The 25,325-nt window shown below is 44.6% G+C and overlaps 1 protein-coding gene across 3 annotated transcripts in view; it reads right to left on the reverse strand.

The window, feature by feature from the left end:
- Window positions 1–2,186: 2,186 nt before the first annotated feature.
- The window catches only part of LOC139383189 (protein c-ets-1-B), a 44,214-nt gene continuing 21,075 nt past the window's right edge, over window positions 2,187–25,325 (reverse strand). For all 3 annotated transcript variants that reach the window (XM_071127628.1, XM_071127627.1, XM_071127629.1), the window contains 7 exons: window positions 18,084–18,203; window positions 17,197–17,397; window positions 16,583–16,660; window positions 16,175–16,420; window positions 14,530–14,790; window positions 5,743–5,861; window positions 2,187–5,437 (listed from right to left, as the gene is read on the reverse strand). In XM_071127628.1, the coding sequence (XP_070983729.1) occupies window positions 5,222–5,437; window positions 5,743–5,861; window positions 14,530–14,790; window positions 16,175–16,420; window positions 16,583–16,660; window positions 17,197–17,397; window positions 18,084–18,203 (1,241 nt within the window). In that variant the 3' untranslated portion in view covers window positions 2,187–5,221. The remainder of the gene's footprint in view (window positions 5,438–5,742; window positions 5,862–14,529; window positions 14,791–16,174; window positions 16,421–16,582; window positions 16,661–17,196; window positions 17,398–18,083; window positions 18,204–25,325) is intronic.

A 25,325-nucleotide genomic window follows, 5' to 3' on the forward strand; every position in this document is an offset into this window, starting at 1 on the left:
GCCCTACCATCCTAGACAAATTGCTTAACCAACTACGCAATAGGCCTGCACAACATACAGTGCTTACTAAGTAGGACCAGGAGTTTTGCCTGGTAAGGTTTGGTGGTTAGGAGAATCTAATGGCAGTAAACACAGCACACAGCCAGTCAAAGGTCCTATCCCACTCCTGCATCTCAGTCTTTTCATCTTAACAGAACATGTCATCCTGAACCGTGTTGAACAACACATTTCACCAACCTCTGTAGTGCAGCTATCTCAGTCTGAACCTTAGTGTGCTCTATCCTCCTCCTCCTTTCTCACTCCTGTTTAAAAGACTAGGCGTAGGAGACAGATGAAGCTCTGCAAGCGAGGCCTTTAGATAAATATTTGGGTTGAAGTCTGACAAATGCGTCTCTCTCCATTTCTGGAGTGCAGTAAGCTGTGAGCGACATGGGGTCTCAGACAGGGAGGCAGACATCTCCGTCTCCTGACATCTTGGTGCCACCACCAGGCGCTACAGTTTACTTTTCTATTCCGCTGTTATGTTCTCTCTCTTTTCTCTTTATAGCAGTGATTTGGTTTGTGGGGTCTGTGAGTTGATTGAGATACAAACAAATAACCATGTGAAGTCCACACCTCATCTGAGTGCTTTGTCTCTCTCTCTCTTTGGATGTGAAACCAACAGGTGTGAATGGTATCATGACGTGTTGGGTTTAGTTCCGGGTTCTTTGGCACGAGGGGCCTGGTTATAGTGTCTGGTCTGGATCACAGACCCAGGGGGTGGAATCTGAAATGTTAGAAGAGCCACCTGCATCACCTAAGCCACCCTCTGCACATGCTCCTCCAGTCCATTAGAAAATTAGCCAGTGTGTCTGTGTGTAGGTGCTCATATGTGTGCATGCATGAGTGTCAGCATCTACATCCTGTCTACTGTATTTATAAAAACTTGCAGGTACAAGAAGTTTTAGTCATTTTGCATCCAAGTCCCAGTAAAAATGATACCATTGTTAAGGAGTCTGAGATTATAGTTTTAATACTAAAGCTCTAACCTAAGCTTATCCCCTACAGCTTATTTGAACCATGAGCATACTGCACGCTATTGAACATCTCAGCAGGGATCTTCCTACTTGGTTTTTGATGTACAAAACGTCTTAAATAAGGTACGGATTTCAAGGATTTCAATCTCACACCAAGCCATTATACATTGTCATCCCGGTAAAGGAATATAACATTTTTCATCTTTATGCCAACAACTGATAAAGCTTAGTTTGGTAGAGACAATTCTGTGACTGTGGTATGAAGACACTAGTCTCTATTGGGACTGGTCCTTGGCCTTTTGTCCAGTGTGCTGTTCTAGAGGAGCCAGACAGCTGTGCTGTGTCGGCCAGGGCAGCGGCTGGGGAGCGGGCCACGGCCTGTATGGTTTTTATCTGAAGTGGAATTTCTAGGACCCTAGGGTTACAAACACATGAATGGGCCCAGTGTGCCTGCTTCTGCTTTGACGTCACCTATCGCCGTGGAAGTGACAGGCTCGTTAACCAGGTACCCGCCAGCGACATCCCAGCATGCCTTTCAGATGGGACCTGGATCTGCCACCAGGCCCAAACTGAGACCAAGACATACTATTGATCTGCACATTGTAGATGTACTGTATTCGGCTGCATTTACACAGGCAGCCCAACTCTGATCTTTTGTTTCACTAATTGGTCTTTTGACCAATCAGATCAGCTCTGAATAAGATCTGATGTGAAAATATCTGATTTTATTGGTCAAAAGACCAATTAATAGGAAAAAGATCAGAAATGGGCTGCCTGTGAAAAACACAGTCTTAAGTGTTATCATGGTTGAGTGATATACCGACTTGCTCAGGCAGGTTTTGGATGTGAGTTATTAATATGCAATGTGTGATGTGTATGGGCCTAGTATATGCCCAGGTAGTTATTAAAATGAGTACACAGAAATATTTTGAGGATAATAATGTGTACAGGAGACACTTCTGTATCTACTTTTATTGTGTTTACAAAGAGCTGACTAACCTTTCTTTTGGCATGTAGTCAAGGCCAGGAAGCCAAGTAAGACTGCAATTTCTGATTTCTTTCATGTTAAGAGCTCAATGTACTGTAAGTTACAGTATAGATGTAATGTTTCAAAAGCCTTTTTTGCTCTGGTAATATTAGAAGAAATAACCACACAATACACACAAAGTATGAAATATTTGTTCACATATATTTTTTTATGACATATTTTTTTTTAAAGTACATTAAGAAATAGAAGCTTCAGTTTATAAAACTTTCCAGCAGAAATCAATGATGGGCCAGCATCAGCCTTTTTCTTTAACAGAAAGGTCTATTCTCTATATCGAAAGAAAATCGCTACATTTTTTCCTGTGCTACCTTTATTTCCCATGAAAGCACCAGCTGTCTGTCTTTTTCTTTTATAAAATATAAATTATTGAAAAATATTCAAATGTTCGAACTAAATACATAAAAAGTATCTCATTAACAAAAATACAGAAACACTATAAAATATACAAAAAACAACACCATCCATAACAAAACAGGTTTCCTAATGGATCAGTTTGAGATATGGTAATATGGTAAGGTATCTGTGTATGTATGTATTTAGTCCACTTAGAAATAGCTGTGCAATACTTGTGTCCACAACTTAACGTATATGACATTTACTGAAACAAACTCGACTTTGAAGTTCAAACAGACACAGTATATGTTCCATTTAAACAGACAAAGATATTATATTCTGATCTACTCAAAATGGTGACTGGCTTGGAGCTGGAAGGCATCGTCAACAACAAGTTAAGCATATATTTAAATATCTGAACAGTTGTCCTAATATTTAAAAAAAAACATTCTTTGAAGTAAAAGCATCTGAACAGTAATAATCAAACAGTGATGTGAATCCTGGACATGTAGCGTGCATAAACGACAGAACCACAGAGACTGGGTGGATTGACTTGTTCAAGAGAATTCAATCTTCTCTACACAATTACATGTTTGTGTGTGTGGGTGTGTGTGTGTGTTTATGCTGACCGACACTTGAAGTACCAACTCTGTGGTTAGTTGCCCAACTAAAAAGTAACTAATATGGAAAGAAATCGCTTTCCTATAATCTCAAGGGGGAACTACAGTCAGTCCAGCCAAATCTCTTCGCTGAGTCCTAACGCTGAGTGCTTTCCAACAAATCAAAAGATCAAAGCAGAAACAACACTTTGAACGCGAGGGAATAACGGTCCCTGTCCTCCAAGATGGTGGACATACCCAAAGCGTTATCTATGGCCCAGACCTCACATGGGTTTGGTTATTATTCCTGCTTAGTCTCTTGTTTATTTGTTTAATCTGGGTCTTAATAAAGCGTTAGGAAATACAATCTGTACAAATAGACATTTCAAAACCTATTTTCATCAATATGGGTAACATTCAGCCACTGTAAACAATAACATTTGTATTTTAAGATGATATTTCTTGACTTCGGCTTTTCCCATAATGCCTGCGTACAGTCATGTTCCCATTGACGAGCAACCAGCAAAACTACTGTGGATCTTCAGCAAGCCGCACAAGTACATACAGTTTTCAGGGCATATAATTTCATTTATCCATTCCATATACTGAATGAGATGTCCTTTTGTCTTAGAAACAATAGAAAAGCATGTACAAAGCATGGTAAGAAAATAGCATACAATGCCACATCTCTCCAAGTAGTCCTTTAGCTCAACTGTTTATGGTAGTCCTGTTTCCTATAGATCTCTACCTCCTCCGACAGTGGTGAAAGGGAGCATCTATACAAACACTTCAGTTAACAAAAGCCTCCAAGCTGTGCAACGGCACAAGCATTAATCTCATCCTCATGCCATAATGATGATCATTCTCTTTAACTTCACAACTCGACGGTTCCCTCCCAAAACCACCCCAGTCCTCTTCTTCAAACAGTCATCCAAAGTTTATACTCCTTGCTTCGAACCCTTATCTTTTCATCCTACTACCATCATGCACCTCGATATACCTTACCCATCTATGGCAGCTTCCCTTCATTCAGAGAACACCACATAACACACAAAAATACAGTACACTCTACATTCCTAAGCTTTCCGACAAAAACAATCCCTCATGTACATGGCTCGCAATTCAATCTGTCGACAACAGGTCCCTCCCTCTTTGTTCTCGTCTAAAACAATGCTAAAATGGGGGCATGGAAAACCACTTAATATACAGATTGAGCACGTTTGACTCTTTTGTGTCCAAATACTTTCAAAACTCACCACAGAAAGGGTGTCTAAGGACTTGTATTACTGGTGGCAGGACAGTAATGTATGCAATCTGCAAAGTCCTGGTGGCAGACAGTATATTTCTATAGCGAAGCGGCAAATGTGCAAAGGAGAAAGCATCAGTTTTAAAGCAACGGTTACTTTCAGTTGTCTATCAACCGTTCTTGGTATGAGTAAGTTATTCTCTATCCAACCTATGAAAATGAGTAAAAAGGCCAGTGTCTAGTGTCGTCTGTATAATCAAATCAGCATGTTTCAGTTATTGGGCTTTCGCAGAGAGGAGACAGGACTAACTTAGCCTTAAATGGTGCAATGTTTGGTTTCAGAATAGCTTCATCAGCATAAAAAAAACTAAACAGGGGAACCCTGGTCGGACTGAGACTCAACAGTACAATCTCAACGATAATACTGGCACAAACATTATGCTTCTGAAACAACAGTAAAAAATAAAAATACTTTTTTGGTCCAAGCTGAGAACTCTACCCAATGCCTATTGTGTGCAGTGGCATAGAAACAGTGACCTACTTCCACTACTTTCCATTTTTAATTTGGCAACAAATTCCATAGAAGGAACTCTCCATCCATGCAATGTCCTTCCCTAAAATGAATCCTTCACTGTCTCTTGGCCCTCTTCCTCAATGACAGTTCTTTGTCCTACTTAGGCTAAATGGCCATTCTATTCTAATTGATGGCTTTCCATGTGCCTAGAGTTACTAAGTAATACATGTATCTATCTCAAATGCAACAAATTATGAATTTGCACATTTGGCATAGTGATTTCTTTCTGAACATCGTTTGACAACAGCTCAAAATGATACAGACCACAGTTTAGGTGTTAAGAATGAACATGTTTGGTCCCAAAATGGACGCCCCCTTTTACCGGAAGGTAAATATCAATCTCTGAGCCCCAGTCTCCTCGGCTCCTTTACTCTCCTCTTCTCCACTTCTCTCATCCCTCTGTTTTCACTCGTCCGCATCAGGCTTGACGTCCAGCATGGCGTGGAGCTCCTCGGGGGTGTATCCCAGCAGGCTTTTTAAGTCACAGACAAAGCGGTAGACATAGCGCTTCCCTGATGTCTTGTGGATGATGTTCTTGTCGTAGTAGTAGCGCAGGCCTCGGCTCAGCTTTTCATAGTTCATCTTGGGCTTGTTTTTCCTCTTCCCCCACCTCCGAGCCACCTGAGTCACAGAGGGAAAAGGCACCCTGTTACACTGTGTATCAAATTTGAGACAGAGCTCTGCACTAACCTCACAATACAATGTTATCGTGTACATGTCTTCTCTTGACATGGATCGATATTTAATGTAGCTAAATGTACCTGATACCACTAAGGTTCCTTTAAGTCTAAGTGAGGCAAATGACAGTGTTGTTGGCATCACATTAAAAAGAGATCAACCTCCTCTGTCTAACTGTTTAGGGCCCCCATGCCATGTAAGGTCAGTGGTGGGGGGGGGGGGAGGGGGGGGGGGTCATGACCTCTCACCTCGTCAGGGTCGGACAGCTTGAACTCCCAGCCGTCTCCCGTCCAGCTGATGAAGGACTGACAGGATTTGTCCGTCAGAAGCTCCAGCAGAAACTGCCACAGCTGGATGGGGCCACTGCCTGCAGAGCAGAACCAGGATAAGGGAGAGAGACGAGCACAAGGTTAGAACACAGAGAGAGGAGTCTTGTTTTCAGTATAACACAGATCAGTATGACAGAACATGCCATCATCAGCCACATGAAAACACAGCATGACTGACTGTTCTCATGCTTCTCATTAACTACTCGTCTTAGGGTCATTCATTTCCTACTATAAAAAGACAAATATTCAATTCTAAATCAGACGTGCACAAGGCACGATAGTGGAGAGAAATCAGTGTTTTCACAGACAAGGGTCCCATTCATCATGAATCCCTTTGAGTACACTTTACCCTCTGCAGTATCTGGAGCTGGAGTTCACAGCATATTTTTGTCTGACTGTATGAATTCCATGGCAATGAAATCACCGTGGTTTAAAAATAAGAGGGGGTCTTCATATGAGGCCGTGTGTGTGTGTGTGTGTGTGTGTGTGTGTGTGTGTGTGTGTGTGTGTGTAGACATTTAATCTAATTGGTAAATAAATGTTGCTTGCCTTCTGTAATGTTCAGGTATGCACTGATAATGCAATATACTATAAAAGCAGTTTTTTTGAATACATATACGTATATATTTGTACACTTAACACATGGCCTAAATGTGGCAACCAGAACTGCTGGGGTTATTACATGTGTGTTGAAAAGAAAAAAAGTAGCAGAAGAGAAAAACAAAGCTTCGGTACTCTTTTGATCTTGTGGTTTTCTGTACAGACAGAAAACCCCACTCAGTTCAAATCACACCTGCCTATGCAGTATCTGCTTAGCAAAGCTGTAGCAGAGCGGAGCTGTTACCTCCCAGAACTGGCTCATAAACGCACCCAACACAAACCAAAGCTTTCAGAGAAATGGGACCGTAGGTTGAACACTTGAAAGCAAAATAAGTAATTTTCAATCCAGGACTTCTTCCCTCTTCACTCAGTTATGAACATGATTGCAAAGACGCAACACCCAAACTTCAGCAAATAATCCTCCAGATCAAGTCACATTCCAAAAATCCCACTACTGTAACAGTGGGCCCACATAAGGATGATACAACAGTGCCCGTTTCCAATCCCCTCGAGCGCTCAGACGAAAATGTTGGCGACCCCCCCAAAAAATATGTTATAAGCCTCCAAGCAGAATGGGCCTCATTGAAAAAACATCTACGGTGGAGAAAGGGTGGGGGGCTGGCATTCATAGTACTGTTTAGGATCTGCCCTTAGGCTTTACAGATGAGGCTGTAGCCTGTGCAGGGTGGACAGAGAGAGACAGACAGAGACAGAGACAAAGACAGAGAGAGAGAGAGAGAGAGAGAGGGAGTCTTTATTGTTTTGAAACTTCTGTATGTGTAATGTTTACTGTTAATATACAAAAATGAAATAAACAATAAAAATTATCTACCTTACTTGCTTTGGCAATGTTAACACATGTTTCCCATGCCAATAAAGCCCTTTGAATTGAATTGAGAGAGAGAGAGAGAGAGAGAGAGAGAGAGAGGAGGAGTAGGCTGTAATTGTCCAAGGCACTGTGGCTGACTGCCTGCTGCATCCCAAGAGCTGACAGAAGTGTGATTGGTGATGAGAAACACAGTCAACCCCTGAGTTGACGACTGACTGAGCCTCACTTATCTCACACCTTCTTTATCACACCAACTCATCACTGTGTGTGACAGAGAACCAACGTGTGTTTGCCTGTCAGTGCCCGTCAGTGCCCAGCTACTGGGACAGGAAGCCAAAACACGTTTTCATCAACAGCTATTTGAGATACTACTGTACATACACGTCTTACTCTTTTTTGGGGGCAGATTCTCTCTATTATCACATAGTAAGAAAATGCATGTGTTGCTTGGGGGCCTAATGGGGGTGATCTTTCTCTTGGCTGCAAGACTGGATACAGGGTGCTAACCGTTAATAAAAATGGTTGTTGCCAGCTAGACATAAGCATATTGAAGTCTTGTGTTTATTTTCTTCTCTTTAGTTCTGCATGACTAAAAGCTCTGAGAAAGTATTCTGACTCCAATGAAAATATGTGAACATGCATTAGCCTCTGAACATGAGTCTACGGTAGCTTTGTATCTAATGCTACATCATTGTACACATAGGGAAGTGAATTAAATGTATGAATGATGACATGCAGCAAATAACCTACAGATGTAGGATCTTAATTTGAGTCAGTTTACTACAGCAGGAAAATAATTATGCAGCAAAAGGAAATGTGAATTATTATGTGGATTATAATTAATGGACATTTTTGTAGGGGATGATACATTTTTCATTAGGGAAAATCAAGTCTGAAATTTCTAAGTGGAAATTACAAACTTCAGAAGCCTTTTAAAACCATTGCAGGAAAGTTCTCCTTCAACAGGGTGGATCAAATTAAGATTCTACATCTTTACCACAAACTGGCATTATATTATTAATGTCAAAGGCTTCAATGAGGGCATGCCAATTGTTTATATCTATCTTTCACTTTATCTTATCATCAAAAGATGAATGCATAAATTAGGTAATTTACATAATTGATTAGTACAGACAACCTTGCAGATCAAAAATGACCTTGAGATGCCAATTGTGGGCAATGCCTTATGCAATCTGAAGTAAGTGACGTGTGTGTTCTGGCATTTCCCTTCTTCCCTACTAACGACCTTGTGACTGCAATTTAACACAGAGGGGAGAAAGTCCCCAAAGTACTAGTCTTTCTAGTGCATTAAAGTTATTGAGAGACTGTTTCCCCTTAAATTGCTTCTCAGTCTCCATAGATGTACAGTGCATTAGGAAAGTATTCAGACCCCTAGACTTCTTCCACATTTAGTTACGTTACAGCCTTATTCTAAAATGGATGAAATCGTTGTTTTTCCTCATCAATCTACACACAATACCACCAAGCAAAAACAGGTTTTTAGATTTATTTGCAAATGTATTACAAAAAAAAACTGAAATATGACATTTACATAAGAATTCAGACCCTTTACTCAGTACTTTGTTGAAGCACCTTTGGCAGCGATTACAGCCTTGATTCTTCTTGGGTGTTACGCTACAAACTTGGCACACCTGTATTTGGGGAGTTTCTCCCATTCTTCTCTGCAGATCCTCTCAAGCTCTGTCAGGTTGGATGGGGAGTGTTGCAGCACAGCTATTTTCAGGTCTTTCCAGATAAGTTTGATTGGGTTCAAGATCGGGCTCTGTCTGGGCCACTCAAGGACATTCAGAGACTTGTCCTGAAGCCACTCCTGTGTTGTCTTGGCTGTGTGCTTAGCGTCATTGTCCTGTTGAAAGGGGAACCTTTGCCAGTCTGAGGTCCAGAGCGCTCTGGAGCAGGATTTCATCAAGGATCTCTCTGTACTTTGCTCTTTTCCTCAGTCCTGACTAGTCTCCCAGTCCATGCCGCTGAAAAACATCCCCACAGCATGATGCTGTGACGCTTGGCATTCAGGCCAAAGAGTTCAATCTTGGTTTCATCAGACCAGAGAATCTTGTTTCTCATGGTCAGAGTCCTTTATGTGCCTTTTGGCAAACACCAAGCAGGCTGTCATGTGCCTTTTACTGAGTTGTGGCTTCTGTCTGGCCATTCTATTATAAAGGCCTGATTGGTGCAGTAGAGATGGTTGTCCTTCTGGAAGGTTCTCCCATCTCCACAGAGGAACACTGGAGCTCTGTTAGAGTGATCATAATCTTCTTGGTTACCTCCCTAAGCAAGGCCATTCTCCCCTAATTGCTCAGGTTGGCCCGGGCGGCCAGCTCTAGGAAGTCTTGGTGGTTCCAAACGTCTTCCATTTAAGAATGATGGAGGCCACTGTGTTCTTGGGGACCTTCAATGCTGCAGAAATGTTTTGGTACCCTTCCCCAGATCTGTGCCTCGACACAATCCTGTCTCTGCTCTCTACGGACAATTTCCTTCGACCTCATGGTTTGGTTTTTGCTTTGACATGCACTGTCAACTGTGGGACCTTAGATAGACAGGTGTGTGTGCCTTTCAAAATCATGTCCAATCGAATTGAATTTACCACAGGTGGACTCCAATCAAGTTGCAAAAATACAATTTGTAATAAATGCGCATTTATTACATATTACATTTCTAAAAATCTATTTTCGCTTTGTCATTATGGGTTATTGTGTGTAGATTCATGAGGGGGGAAAAAATCATTTTATCCATTTTAGAATAAGGCTGTAATGTAACAAAATGTGGAAAAGGTCAAGGGGTCTGAATAATTTCTGAATGCACTGTATATATGTGGTATATGTGCTCTACTTTGAAACATGGAGAATTCCCCTCCCTTACGGAAAGACCACATGGATTTCACGTGTTCACACGTGAAGTATTCCAAAAACACGTTTTCAAATTATTTCACGAGAAATCATGTGATTTTCCACATGTGAAATCATGTGGTTTTTCTGTATAGGTTCCAAAATGTCAAATGGTGAATAGGGATTTAAGTAGCAATGAACTGAAAACCTCATAAAAGGAATACTAAAATAGAAATGTGCCAGACCTTGGATCTTTTTTTTTTTCACTTCTAAAATGTGTTTCTTTCTGTTTAAATAGAAGAAAGAGTCATTTTTTCATCAGGTAGGCAGAAAGGAGCTATAACAGATGAACAGATAAATCTACTCAAGTGTTAAGTGCACAGGGCAGGTATCGTTTTGTGTTTGCACCCGGGTTGCCAAGACGACCTGGAAAATAGGTTGAGATGCGGCCACAGATAAACCGGTGCAGATGAAAAAGTCAGAAGTGCAAGATAACGCGAGATGGAGAGAAGAAAGAGAAGAGGCTGGGAGCAAGTGTTTCCTGTAAGTGCATGACTCTGGGCCTGCAGTGCCACAGAGGCTGATATAGAAGAGTGTATATAAAACTCTCAGCCAGAAGCTGTGCTGCCAGTTACGGAGACCCAGTTACATTGAGGTACACCTACAATATGTACAACTGCTGCAACTGCCTGGCAAACAAGTAACATAGGGCCCAGTTGGGTGGCATAAAAACGCCTGTAAGAAGTAAGAGGGATGAACGTTTGGCCATGCCTATTGTAGTTGATCGCACATTTTTCAAACTGTAACCTGCATTTAGTCATCTTATCTATCAATATAGAGAGAGGGCTCTAACTCCTCTAGCTTCACAATGAGATAGGGTGCAGGGTGCAGGCCAGGCAGCAGGCTGCTACCCAGCCTGACAGCTTAGGGGAGTCTGCCACTTGCACAGTCAGTGTAGTCAACTCAGCTATCCCCACTGAGACCATCTCTGTGCCTCGATCTAGGTTTGGCAAAACTGAACATGGCGATGTTCGCCTTAGCAATCTCACTGAAATAAAGAACTCCTCCATGCCTGTCATTACTGAATGAGATGTGATATCTTAAAATAGGGCTACTTAATGTTAGATCCCTCACTTCCAAAGCAGTCATAGTCAATTAACTAATCACTGATCATAACCTTGATGTGATTGGCCTGACTGAAACATGGCTCAAGCCTGATGAATTAACTTTGTTAAATGAGGCCCCTCCTCCTGGTTATACTAGTGACCATATCCACAGCGCATTGCGCAAAGACGGAGGTGTTGCTAACATTTACGACAGTAAATTTCAACAAAAAATAAATCAAATAGTGTTTTCATTTTTTTAAGCATCTAGTTACGAAATCTATGCAGCCTACTCAATCACTTTTTATAGCTACCTTTTACAGACCTCCTGGGCCGTACACAGCTTTTCTCTCCGAGTTCCCTGAATTCCTATCGGACCTTGTAGTCATGGCAGATAATATTACATTTTTTGGTGATTTCAATATTCACATGGAAAAGTTCACAGACCCACTCCAAAAGTCTTTCAGAGCCATCATCGACTCAGTGGGTTTTGTCCAACATCTCTCCGGACCTACGCATTGCAACAGTCATAACCTGGATCTAGTTTTGTCCTGTGGAATAAATATTGTGGATCTAAATGTTTTTTCTTATAATCCGTGACTATCATACCACCATTTTATTAAGTTTGCAATGGCAACCAATAATCTGCTCAGACCCCAACCAAGGATTGTCAAAATCTGCGCTATAAATTCTCGTACAACCCAAAAATTCATAGATGTCCTTACAGACTCCCTCCACCTACCCAAGGACGTTGGTGTACAAAAATCAGTTAACCACCAAACTGAGGATCTAAATTTAACCTTGCACTACACCCTAGATGCAGTCTCACCCCAAAAAACATTTGTCAAAAGAAATTAGCTCCCTGGTATACATAAAATACCCAAGCCCTTACGCAAGCTTCCAGAAAATTAGAATGGAAATGGTGCTCCACCAAACTGTAAGTCTTCCGACTAGCATGAAGAGACAGTACCGTGCAATATCGAAGTGCCCTCACTGCTGCTCGACCAGCCTATTTTTCCAACCTAATTGAGGAGAGTAAGAACAATCGAAAATGTACTTTTATACTGTTGCAAAGCTAATTAAAAAGCAGCATTCCCAAAGAGAGGATTGCTTCTCCTTTACTTCAGCAGTGAGGAATTCATGAACTTCTTCGACAAAAATATATTTATCATTAGAAAGAAAATTCGGGACTCCTCTTTGAATCTGTGTATTTCTCCAAAGCTCAGTTGTCCTGAATCTGCAAAGAAGTGCCAGGACATAGGATCACTGGAGAAACTCAAGTTTTTTAATGCTGAATCTGTTGACACATTCACACAAATAGTCATGGCCTCTAAACCTTCCAGCTGCATACTGGACCCTATTCCAACTAGACTACTGAAAGAGATACTTCCTGTGCTTGGCCCTCCTATGTTGAACATAATAAACGTCTCCCTGTCCTCCGGATGTGTACCAAACTCACTAACCAAGGCAGTAATGAAGCCTCTCTTGAAAAAGCCAAGCCTTGACCCGGGAAATGTAAAAAATGATTGGACTAAATTGAATCTCCCATTCCCCTCCCCCAAAAAATGTAAAAGCTGTCTTCATGTATACAAAACGCTACACTCTAGCTGTAGACCCCATCAAAACACGGAGACTACACTCGTGAAGGTGGTAAATGACCTTTAAAATGGCATCAGACATGGCTCTGCATCTGACCTCGTGCTCCTAGACCTGCTTTTGACACCATCGATCAACATATTCTTTTGGAGAGATTGGAAACCCTAATTGGTCTACACGGAAAAGTTCTTCCTTGGTTTAGATCTTATCTGTCGGAAAGATATTAATTCATCTCTGTGGATGATTTGTCCTCTGACAAATCAATTGCAAGTTTTGGTGTTCCTCAAGGTTCCGTTTTAGGACCACTTGTTTTCACTATATATTCTGCCTCTTGGTGATGTCATTCAGAAACACAATGTTAACTTTCACTGCTATGACGACGACACACAGCTGTACATTTCGATGAAACATGGTGAAGCTGAAAAATGGCCTACCCTGGAAACCTGTGTGTCAGCAAATGTTTTACTTTTAAACTTGGAAAAAACAGAGATGCTAGATCGAGATGCCAAGAAACAAAGATATCTGCTGTTTGATCTGACAATTAATATTGATGATTGTACAGTCGTCTCAAATAAAGCTGTGAAGGACCTCGGTGATACTCTGGACCCTGCTCTCTCTTTTGAGGAACATAATAAAGAATATTTCAAAGGGAGGTTTTTCCCCATCTTCGTAACATTGCAAAAATCAAACCCAGACACGGTCTCAACCTTTAAGTCTTTACTGAAGAGTCATCTCTTCAGTAGGTCCTATGATTGAGTGTAGTCTGGCCCAGGGGTGCGAAGGTGAACGGCAAGGCACTGGAATGACGAACCACCCTTGCTGTCTCTGCCTGGTCGGCTCCCCTCTCTCCACTGGGATTCTCTGCCTCTAACCCTATTATGGGGGCTGAGCCACTAGCTTACTAGTGCTACGCCATGCCGTCCCTAAGATATGTGCGTCACATTGTGCCAGGCTTTTTTTGCTCTACTCGACTTGAGTGGGTTGTGTCACTGACGTGATCTTCTGGTCTTGCTCCCCCACGGGCTTGTGCGGTGCAGGAGATCTTTGTGGGCTATACTCGGCCTTGTCTCAGGGTAGTATGTTGGTGGTCTGTTGCTTTGGCAATGTGGGTGGAGGTATATCCTGCCTGGTTGGCCCTATCTGAGGGTATCGTCGGCCAGGGCCACAGTGTCCCCCAAACCCCACCATCTCAGCCCCCAGTATCTATGCTGCAATAGTCTGTTCAGTGAACGTGCTACCTTGTCGCGGACATGCTGTTTTCGACTCTCCCTCTATCTCGCGCTCTACTGCACCTGCTGTCTTGACCTCTGAATGCTATGGCTATGAAAAGCCAACTGACATTTACTCGTGATGTGCTGACCTTTTGCACCCTCTACAACCCCTGTGATTATTATTTGATCCTGCTGGTCATCTATAAACATTTGATAATCTTGAAGAACAATCTGGCCTCAATGGCCATGTACTCTTATAATCTCAACCCGGCACAGCTAGAAGAGGACTGGCTACCCCTCAGAGCCAGGTTCCTCTCTAGGTTTCTTCCTAGATTTCTGCATTTCTAGAGAGTTTTTCCTAGCCACTGTGCTTCTACATTTGCATTGCTTGTTGTTTGGGGTTTTAAGCTGGGTTTCTGGCATAAGCACTTTGTGACATCTGCTGACGTAAAAGGGCTTTATTAATACATTTGATTGATGGATTTATTGATGACATCATTTATTTATTAATTTCGTCTGACCTGTGTATCCTGCGAGTGCTGCGGCGGGGATAACAGGTTTGTCCTTGCTGAGGTCTGAGCGCTCCCTGACGTAGTCCTTGAAGGTTCCCTTGGGCTTGTGTCCGTGTAGGGCGTTGGGGTAGTCCTCGGAGTCAAAGTTGTCGTAGGATGGGACGCGCTGCAGACTGTTGAAGGAAGACTGGCTGCTCCAGGACTGGGTCAGACGGTCACAGCTTTCAAAGCTCTCAATGCTCTCAAACGAGTCCTGGCCTCCCAGCTTACCTGAGAGACAGAGAGGGGGAGAGCAGAAGCTGTTAGTTGTATTGTCTCATAGTGTGAGAGGGAATGATAATATAATTGTCTGAAAGTAAATCGTTTTGAGCAGGGACATTACGATTTGACAGAGGACAATATTTATAGCAGGAATACACATTAGACATTGGCAGTAAATTACACTCTCACTGAGCTTCTTTGTTCTGTATAACGCAATGTATGGTCTTGGCCCCTTCATTTCACACCTCAGTTTAGCATACGCAACTGGCATTTGATTTTGTCTAATTGGAAGAAGATCAATACAAATTGAATTGCTATTTCTGGCCTCGGCAAAGATAAGAGGAGCATTTCAACTGAGTGCTATTCAAGAATGAAAGATAATCCAGTGCCTCGACTGATGCTGAAATCTTCAATTGCACAAATTGAAGCCACGTGTGGTTTTCGGTGGTGCCACAAATACTTTCCCACATTGAGAAAGCACAATGCGCTGCCAAAAACCCTGGGATTTATTATGTACGAGGCCTGGACATACCTTGCAGGCGAATGCCCAGTCAGTCCACTGAATTGGTCCTGTGTACAGTAAAATCCCTGATACCCCCTATTCATTTGTTCAGCTGGGGGATTTGAGAAGAAAATCCCAGCTTTATTGGTATCAATGTAAACCACACTGTTAATTCTTCTCCAAACGATCAGTGGGACAGCAACCAGATGTGCATGTGATAAAGTAAACAGAGCGATTCATGAGAAAGAAAACCCACGCTCTCTGACACTCTGTCACTCTCTGTCCTTGCTTGCTGAGAACAACCTCAAGGTTGAGATGTGAGAAACAGAGATGAGAAAGTTGAGAGAGAGAAAAAAAATGTGGTTGTTTTTTAAGGTTACCTCGCTTGAGCTGTTTTACATGAAAGCTATAGGGACAGACAGCTCTAATGAACCGTGTGGCTTTATTCACTTCTCACTCTTGACACAAACAATTTATTTATTTTCTCCTCGAGGTGAGTTTGCTTGATCCACAAGCCAGCTATAGGGCCTCCTTTCTACTGTCCTGGTACATGCAGTGAAGTGGCAGGGCAAGACTGGAGAACATCAGCAAAATCACACGCACACAGTGATGTTCACGAACCCAACACAATTAGCTAGACCTCAACTCACACAAATCATATCTATCATAGAATCATACTGTATGGATTGAATCAGATTGAATCAGGGTCTCAGTCATATGCAGAACTGAGACATGGACTAAAGGCCTACTCAAGTATTGGTCCCAAGTTACCCAAGTTAACTTGTTCCTCTTTGAGATAGGGCACTTACAATAGAGCAGCTGTCACAGCCACACTACACTAAACCTTGATTTCCAACCATTTCCTTCACTATCTTGTGTGTAACCCCTCACCTCTGCTGATGCGGCCCACACACATGTTGTCGGGGGAGACCACCTCCTGTTTGACGGAGAAGTAGTCCCCCTGAAGTGGGTTGAGGGGCATGTCCCGGAGGATGACGTTGGGGTATTCACTTTCGTACTTGAGTGACAGCAGGTCCTCTGAGCTGATTGGGTGAAGGGTCTGGTAGGACTCTGTGATGAAGCCCGGCTCTGAGTATTCAGAGGGAGGAACGCACTGGGCATGTTCAACGCCATAGCCTGGAGAAATACAGGAGTAGGAGGCAGATGAGGAGAGAGAGAGGGAGGGGGAGAGAGAAAGGGAGGAGGAGAGAAAGATAGAGAGGGATTAACAGACCATTGGATGCATTAGAGCCAGTTTATTTACAGTACATAGGATGTAGTCCCCTCAGTGATACTTACTGACAAAGTAGTCTGAGGTATAGTGGGACTCCTGGAAGGTAGAGGTCAGGCCGTTGACAGGGAAATGCTTTGTGTCTTCTTCATGAAAAATAGATATCAACTGTCACTGACCCCGTCATTGATTTCATGTATCGTATAATAGCCATAAACACACTGCATCCAGTATGGTTGGGCCTAGCTGATTAAATATCAGGAGGACCAGGAGGAAAGGGAGGTCTTCCTCTTCGTCTCAGATTACCATGTAAACGCTAACAGCGCTAACACTTGAAATTGTTTTGCACAAAGATAGACAACGCTGTGCTTCAATACACACTACAGCTAATGTGACAGGAACAGTAAGCATTTCTGAGGCTTGTGATTGATACCAGGGTTGGGCTCAATTTTTCATTGAAGGTAGTCAATTTAGGAAGTAAAGAGAAATCACAATTTAATAATATATCAAAGGCATTTATTTTTTAAATTACTTCTCAATAAATTGAAAAGTATTTATATAAAAAGTTTTGACATTTCTGAATATTAAATTACTACAATTCGAATTGAGCCCAACGCTGATTGATATGTTGTACGGAGCATTATGGGTACTGTAGTACAATCATGCTACAGCCTGGGCCTACCTTTCTGAAGCATCTCTAGATGTTCCCAGAGAATGTCGCCCACAAAGTCAGGCGCTAGATCCAGGAAGCGTTCTTTCCCCAAAGCACACAGACTGGCCCCGTTCATACAAAACTTGTGGAAGTCCACACTCTTCAGGCTGAACTCATTCACCGTCCACGTCAGCCACTCTCCCACGTGGCTCTCTGTCCACTGCCTGGGGTCTGAGAGGGACATGGGGGGAGAGGGAGGGACATGTCACTGAAGTGCTACCCGAGGTCACAGTCATATACATGGTCACAAAATACCTACACTCCACTCCTCTGGTTTAATCTACACTCCCCTGAACTAGAGATTAGGTATTATCAGGCCACAGAGCCATTTCACGAGCACATTCATTTTCATTAGCAGTTTCAGTGGGTCATGATTTTAGACCTGCTGTTGCTATTAGAGGTAAGAGGAGAAGTGGTGCAGATACGTGGTGACAGCAACAATAGACTGTCAGTGAAACCCCAGCTACTTGCAGACTGCCTGGGAGGGCTGGACTGGGGAATCCCAATATAGACCTGCTAATACCAAAATGATGAGCTCTGTGGTATGCCTCAATCGAGGAACCATAATGAATCATTTTTGTCTGTCTCTCTACCCTGGCTTTCTCTGATTCCTACAGTCTGTCTGACAACCAGTACACTCAATCTGTCATTTTGAATATAATGTCACCACTAAGCTATCTTTAGTCATACTGAGAGGAGGGGTTTAGGTTTTGAGTGTGTATATGGAAACATGTCACAGTGGTTAATCTAAAAATATACATGTAAAGTGAGAGGTAGAACAAGAAACAGAGGGAGAGAAAGAGAAATAGAGAGAAAGACACAAAAAGAGAAAGTAATCCCTTGTTTAAGTGCCTTACCTTTGGGAATAGCCAGTCGTTGCTGTTCCTTTGTGAAGCCGCTGAACGTGTCCTTCAGAGCCTGTGACATCATCTCTTTACTCCCTGGAGTGAGCAGGGGCACATCTCCACACTCCAGATCTGTCAGTCACACAGGAGAGAGAGACTAGCAGTCAGAGACAGAGCACAGGGCCACACACACACTGTCCAGACAGACAGTGTATCAACTTGGGAGAGAATCAATTATATTATAAGGTAGCTGCCGCAAACACATTGGTCAGATACGTGTGTACACAAACAACACATGCTCCAGCTTCCACTCTCCTTGTTGTCACAGTGCCTCAAAGGGAAGGGTGGTTTGTTTGGCAATATAATACATGAATGACTCACACATGGACAAGGTAGAAGGGCTTTAAGAGGCTTTCAGAGGCCATTCTCACTGACCTGGTCACACCCTGGGTGGGACTCACAAGGTGGGGTTAATACCTATCAGTGGCTACTGTGACCTCCTAACTATGTCCTCCCTTGACACACAGAGGGTTTACTATCACCCCGACACCACGGTGGTCAAACGACAAGGGTCAGGGGTTAGGGACGAGGTGATGATGTCACCCTGAGCCCTGCCAGGCTAGAGGGGGTCGAGGGGGTGTATGGAGGGTGAGGGGTGTCTCTGGGGTCCCAGACACACAGTCTCACTGTTCTTCCCTCACAGCCAGTGGGCCCACAGCAGGAGACAGAGCACTCTTTGATGGCTTTAAACAGTGCCTGATGACTCGCACTGATCTAATTCAACTCTACCAGATTACAGAGGGGTGGATGGAGGGAGGGGGAGAGGGAAAGCCCCCAGGGCAGGAAAGCTAGACTAGAGTGCTAAAACTCTACTTGGATCCAGACGGCAACAGTCTGAAAAAACAAAGACATGAAAAGAGAGAGAGACAAATAGACAGAGAGACAGACAGAGAGACAGACAATCTACTGTGAATAAATATAGAAATCCCCACATCACATTTCATAACAAAGAAAGGCATAAATGATTACCACGGCTGTATGTCACTCTGTCTCTATCACCCCTCGCCGTGTGAGGTAAACTACCAGATCACAAGCAGGCCCGGAGGGAGATTGGAAATGTTTTGTCACCACTCTGCTGTCTCTCAACGCCACAGATGTTCTGGCATCTCTGCCCTGGTTTGATCTGCCAACCCAGCGAAGGGGAGGCCTTGGCGATGTGCAGTTCATGCGTGTTTTCAATGCTCGTCAATGTTCCCGACTTCATATGGAATGCCCAAAAGCCATCTCTCCTCTTTGGGGTGTGCAACTGTAACCCAACACTGCCTGACTGGAACCCAAGGCTCTCTCTCTGTCTAACTGCTGGAAGCTGACAGGCCACATTATGCAGAGTGCCCAAATGGAGGCGAACCGTAACACTGCCGGTGTGTGATTGGATTAGGCCTCCATGCTCCCTCTCTCTCCATTTGGAAGACCTGATTATACTGCTTATTAGAGTATCCACTCTGTTGGCTAGGTTACACGTTTCTACAGTATCAAGCTATTTTAGTATCATATTGCAAAAGACTGAAGAGGCGTTTGTCAGACAAGGCCCTCGACATCACACAGCAAAACAGGCTCCGATTCTGAAAGCATTCTGAAATGAAAATAAAACGAGGCCTGACTGTATAGTGTACACCATGTCCCTGACTGCACGGTCATCTTGACCGTCTTCACCAAGGCGGCTGGTTGTTGAGTAACTATGTAGTGTTAGATAGCACTAGCGGAGAGCGGTCGCAGTCTGAGATGAGATGGAGCATGCTCAGAGTCAGACTGTGCCTGGGCTTTGATAACTTTCTAAGGCAAAGACTGAGGGAATGTTGCATTTGATTTTTGGATGGATCGAGCGGAATTTGTCTGCACTTTCAAACCAACTAAAAGCAGGTGGGGCTTCAGATCATTCAGATGCCCACCAGCTGAAACAGGCGGTTTTAAAAACCTAGAAAAGACAGGTGTCCTAGTTGTGACTTAACCAATGCGCGTGTGTCTGTACTTAACCAATGTGCGTGTGTCTGTACTTAACCAATGTGCGTGTGTCTGTAATTAACCAATGTGCGTGTGTCTGTACTTAACCAATGTGCGTGTGTCTGTACTTAACCAATGTGCGTGTGTCTGTACTTAACCAATGTGCGTGTGTCTGTACTTAACCAATGTGCGTGTGTCTGTACTTAACCAATGTGCGTGTGTCTGTACTTAACCAATGTGCGTGTGTCTGTACTGAATATGATTCTGTTTAACACATTACAAATGATTATATTTCATACAGTATACTGAGAATGGTGCTCACTCCCTCTCTAAACAGCCTATGCAGTTCTCTGTAAGATAGCTAATGTACTGTCCATCCATTAACTGGGGAGGCTGGCTTGGGTCTTGAGTCTCTGCTAAAATATGATTTCCTGATATGGTTTCAATGCCTGGGAGTCCCATTATGGCAGGCTGGGCAGAGCAGGTCACTATCACTGAGCGTTAATAAGCATCCGCCAGCCACCTCTAACACAGAGTGGTAGTCTATCATAGGATAAGACCCTTCCATTTAGTGGCCTGACAGTGTGATTGGGTTTAATATGGGGTGTGATTATGACAGAAGGAGGGTAGGTTGGTGATCTATGACACCCACAACTTAGATTACAGAGTGGAGAAAGGAAGGACCGTGCCTGCATGTGGCTTGTGGTAAATCGTTTTATTGCCTGCCAATTAAGAGAACATACAGATCATTCCAATTTGAATTAGAAGTGGTATGTAAAATGGGACTATATAATCATTGACAGACATTGGGAGAGTGATGTGCTGTAGATATACTGTAAAATATATTGACAGCCACTGCTCTGGTGTCATCCTGTGAGTAATGTCAGTGAGTGGTTGGTGTGCGGAGTGCCACTATGATATCTGTCCCGAGAGACACCTACTGAATGGATGCTGTGCGTGCCGGAATAACCATCGCCCTTCCCCCACTTAACCTTCCCTGCAGACAAAAGGTTCCAGTCCACACCTCTGGCCCCCAGGTCTGTTAGCAGTGGGGAACAGGAGGAGGAGGGGGGGCACACGTGAACCAAATTAGCAGCCTTCTTCGCCTGTGCGCCGGAGCGAGGGCGTGAAATTGGGATTTTGTGGCCAGAGCCATGGCCCTAAGGAACTGTGGTGGGGCTGGGGTGCGGCAGACCAAGGCGGATGGGGTAGGGTGGGTGAGGGGAGTGCAGGGAGACTGGAAGGATGAGTCATTGAGCAGTAATGTGAGTTGATCACAGGCCTCAAAGTGCTCCCTCTGCTCTCACACACTCTCAATGTCTGGAACGGTGCCTCTCCTCCCTGCCTCTCCTCCCTGCCTCTCCTCCCTGCCTCTCCTCCCTGCCTCTGGCTGAGACTGCTGTGCTCATTCATAAACCCCCTGCTATGACGCTGTCTCTGGCTGAGACTGCTGCGTTCATTCATAAACCCCCTGCTATGACGCTGTCTCTGGCTGAGACTGCTGCGTTCATTCATAAACCCCCTGCTATGACGCTGTCTCTGGCTGAGACTGCTGCGTTCATTCATAAACCCCCTGCTACGAAGCTGTCTCTGGCTGAGACTGCTGCGTTCATTCATAAACCCCCTGCTACGACGCTGTCTCTGGCTGAGACTGCTGCGTTCATTCATAAACCCCCTGCTACGATGCTGTCTCTGGCTGAGACTGCTGCGTTCATTCATAAACCCCCTGCTACGACGCTGTCTCTGGCTGAGACTGCTGCGTTCATTCATAAACCCCCTGCTACGATGCTGTCTCTGGCTGAGACTGCTGCGTTCATTCATAAACCCCCTGCTACGACGCTGTCTCTGGCTGAGACTGCTGCGTTCATTCATAAACACCCTGCTACGATGCTGTCTCTGGCTGAGACTGCTGCGTTCATTCATAAACACCCTGCTACGATGCTGTCTCTGGCTGAGACTGCTGCGTTCATTCATAAACCCCCTGCTACGAAGCTGTCTCTGGCTGAGACTGCTGCGTTCATTCATAAACCCCCTGCTATGACGCTGTCTCTGGCTGAGACTGCTGCGTTCATTCATAAACCCCCTGCTATGACGCTGTCTCTGGCTGAGACTGCTGCGTTCATTCATAAACCCCCTGCTATGACGCTGTCTCTGGCTGAGACTGCTGCGTTCATTCATAAACCCCCTGCTACGATGCTGCCTCTGGCTGAGACTGCTGCGTTCATTCATAAACCCCCTGCTATGACGCTGTCTCTGGCTGAGACTGCTGCGTTCATTCATAAACCCCCTGCTGCGATGCTGTCTCTGGCTGAGACTGCTGCGTTCATTCATAAACCCCCTGCTACAAAGCTGTCTCTGGCTGAGACTGCTGCGTTCATTCATAACCCCCTGCTACGACGCTGTCTCTGGCTGAGACTGCTGCGTTCATTCATAAACCCCCTGCTACGACGCTGTCTCTGGCTGAGACTGCTGCGTTCATTCATAAACCCCCTGCTACGATGCTGTCTCTGGCTGAGACTGCTGCGTTCATTCATAAACCCCCTGCTACGACGCTGTCTCTGGCTGAGACTGCTGCGTTCATTCATAAACCCCCTGCTATGACGCTGTCTCTGGCTGAGACTGCTGCGTTCATTCATAAACCCCCTGCTATGACGCTGTCTCTGGCTGAGACTGCTGCGTTCATTCATAAACCCCCTGCTACGACGCTGTCTCTGGCTGAGACTGCTGCGTTCATTCATAAACCCCCTGCTACGATGCTGTCTCTGGCTGAGACTGCTGCGTTCATTCATAACCCCCTGCTATGACGCTGTCTCTGGCTGAGACTGCTGCATAAACCCCCTGCTATGACGCTGTCTCTGGCTGAGACTGCTGCGTTCATTCATAAACCCCCTGCTACGACGCTGTCTCTGGCTGAGACTGCTGCGTTCATTCATAAACCCCCTGCTATGACGCTGTCTCTGGCTGAGACTGCTGCGTTCATTCATAAACCCCCTGCTATGACGCTGTCTCTGGCTGAGACTGCTGCGTTCATTCATAAACCCCCTGCTATGACGCTGTCTCTGGCTGAGACTGCTGCGTTCATTCATAAACACCCTGCTACGATGCTGTCTCTGGCTGAGACTGCTGCGTTCATTCATAAACCCCCTGCTATGACGCTGTCTCTGGCTGAGACTGCTGCGTCTTCTGAGATTCATAAACCCCCTGCTATGACGCTGTCTCTGGCTGAGACTGCTGCGTTCATTCATAAACCCCCTGCTACGAAGCTGTCTCTGGCTGAGACTGCTGCGTTCATTCATAAACCCCCTGCTACGACGCTGTCTCTGGCTGAGACTGCTGCGTTCATTCATAAACCCCCTGCTACGATGCTGTCTCTGGCTGAGACTGCTGCGTTCATTCATAAACCCCCTGCTACGATGCTGTCTCTGGCTGAGACTGCTGCGTTCATTCATAAACCCCCTGCTACGATGCTGTCTCTGGCTGAGACTGCTGCGTTCATTCATAACCCCCTGCTATGACGCTGTCTCTGGCTGAGACTGCTGCGTTCATTCATAAACCCCCTGCTACGATGCTGTCTCTGGCTGAGACTGCTGCGTTCATTCCTAAACCCCCTGTTACGACGCTGCCTCGATATGCATGGAGCAGGCAACTTCCACCCACACAATGGGAGAAAGAGACACTGTGCTATCATGTGGCTAGAAATAGTCCTAGACTGAGTGTGTATGAATGTGTGCGCGTCCATTTAGGTCTGTCACTGTGTGTGTGTGTGTGTGTGAGAGAAAGACAGTGGGTGTGCGATCAAAGTGGGTAGAATGTCTATGGGGCTATTCAGTGGACTGTCAAATATTTCAGCAGTGAAATGCTTTTAAAGCCATAAAGGGCTGATTTATTTCAGTCCGTTGTGAGATTAACATCCGTGGCTGACAATACACCTCTCTTTCTCTCTCTCTGCAGCACTGTAAGGCTGTATTTAAGTATGCGAGAGGATCCACTTCCTGAGGCTAAGGTGTCACTTCCCAGAAAGAAAGAGAGAGGTTAGTTGTGGGTTGAGCAGGTCGGTCATTTCAGGGCCAACCCCGGTTAACCCCTTTATGGAAAATATCCCTCCACGGCTAATATAGGTTATTAGGCAGCGTGGTGGGTACCACCAGGGGGTCCTACTCACTCAGGGACCCCATGTCCAGAGGTGACACCGCTATCTGAGAGAGCTTTGATGGGGATTCCTATCAGTCCCAGTCTGGGAGCGAAGGGTCATAAACCCTGCTGACATAAAGAGAGACCATTCAGCAGGGGAATGAAGTTGGGGGGGTGGGGGTTCAGAGGGCAGTCTATGTCCTGAGAGGACCGCTTGTTCTACCGCTATTTGGATTCCCATGTGAAGGCCAGAGACAGTAATAGAAGAGGCCACTCGGCACTCGCTAGAGGAAGCTGCCGGGCAGGCAGAGTAGTTGCGTTACAGCAGGACCGACCATGGGCCAGGGCCAGATGAGGGCCAGCCCAGGCGCTGCTCTGAGGTCACAGGCTGGGGCTATCTCACCATCCATCCATCCCTCCCTCCCTGTTGGAACACTGCAGCTATTCTTAGGTCTCCACTGCTGTCTGCCCACTCCCTTCACAAGCCTGTGGTGCTCAGCCTCCAGGCCTGTAACTACTACTACTACTACTGTTGACCAGGCCTGTAACTACTACTACTACTGTTGACCAGACCTGTAACTACTACTACTGTTGACTAGACCTGTAACTACTACTACTGTTGACTAGACCTGTAACTACTACTACTGTTGACCAGACCTGTAACTACTACTACTGTTGACCAGACCTGTAACTACTACTACTGTTGACCAGACCTGTAACTACTACTACTGTTGACCAGACCTGTAACTACTACTACTACTACTGTTGACCAGACCTGTAACTACTACTACTACTACTACTGTTGACCAGACCTGTAACTACTACTACTACTGTTGACCAGACCTATAACTACTACTACTGTTGACCAGACCTATAACTACTACTACTGTTGACCAGACCTGTAACTACTACTACTGTTGAACAGACCTGTAACTACTACTACTGTTGAACAGACCTGTAACTACTACTACTGTTGACCAGACCTGTAACTACTACTACTACTACTACTGTTGACCAGACCTGTAACTACTACTACTACTGTTGACTAGACCTGTAACTACTACTACTGTTGACCAGACCTGTAACTACTACTACTGTTGACCAGACCTGTAACTACTACTA

The sequence above is a fragment of the Oncorhynchus clarkii genome, chromosome 24, assembly GCF_045791955.1.
Source record: "Oncorhynchus clarkii lewisi isolate Uvic-CL-2024 chromosome 24, UVic_Ocla_1.0, whole genome shotgun sequence".
In the NCBI taxonomy this organism is placed as follows: Eukaryota; Metazoa; Chordata; class Actinopteri; order Salmoniformes; family Salmonidae; genus Oncorhynchus; species Oncorhynchus clarkii.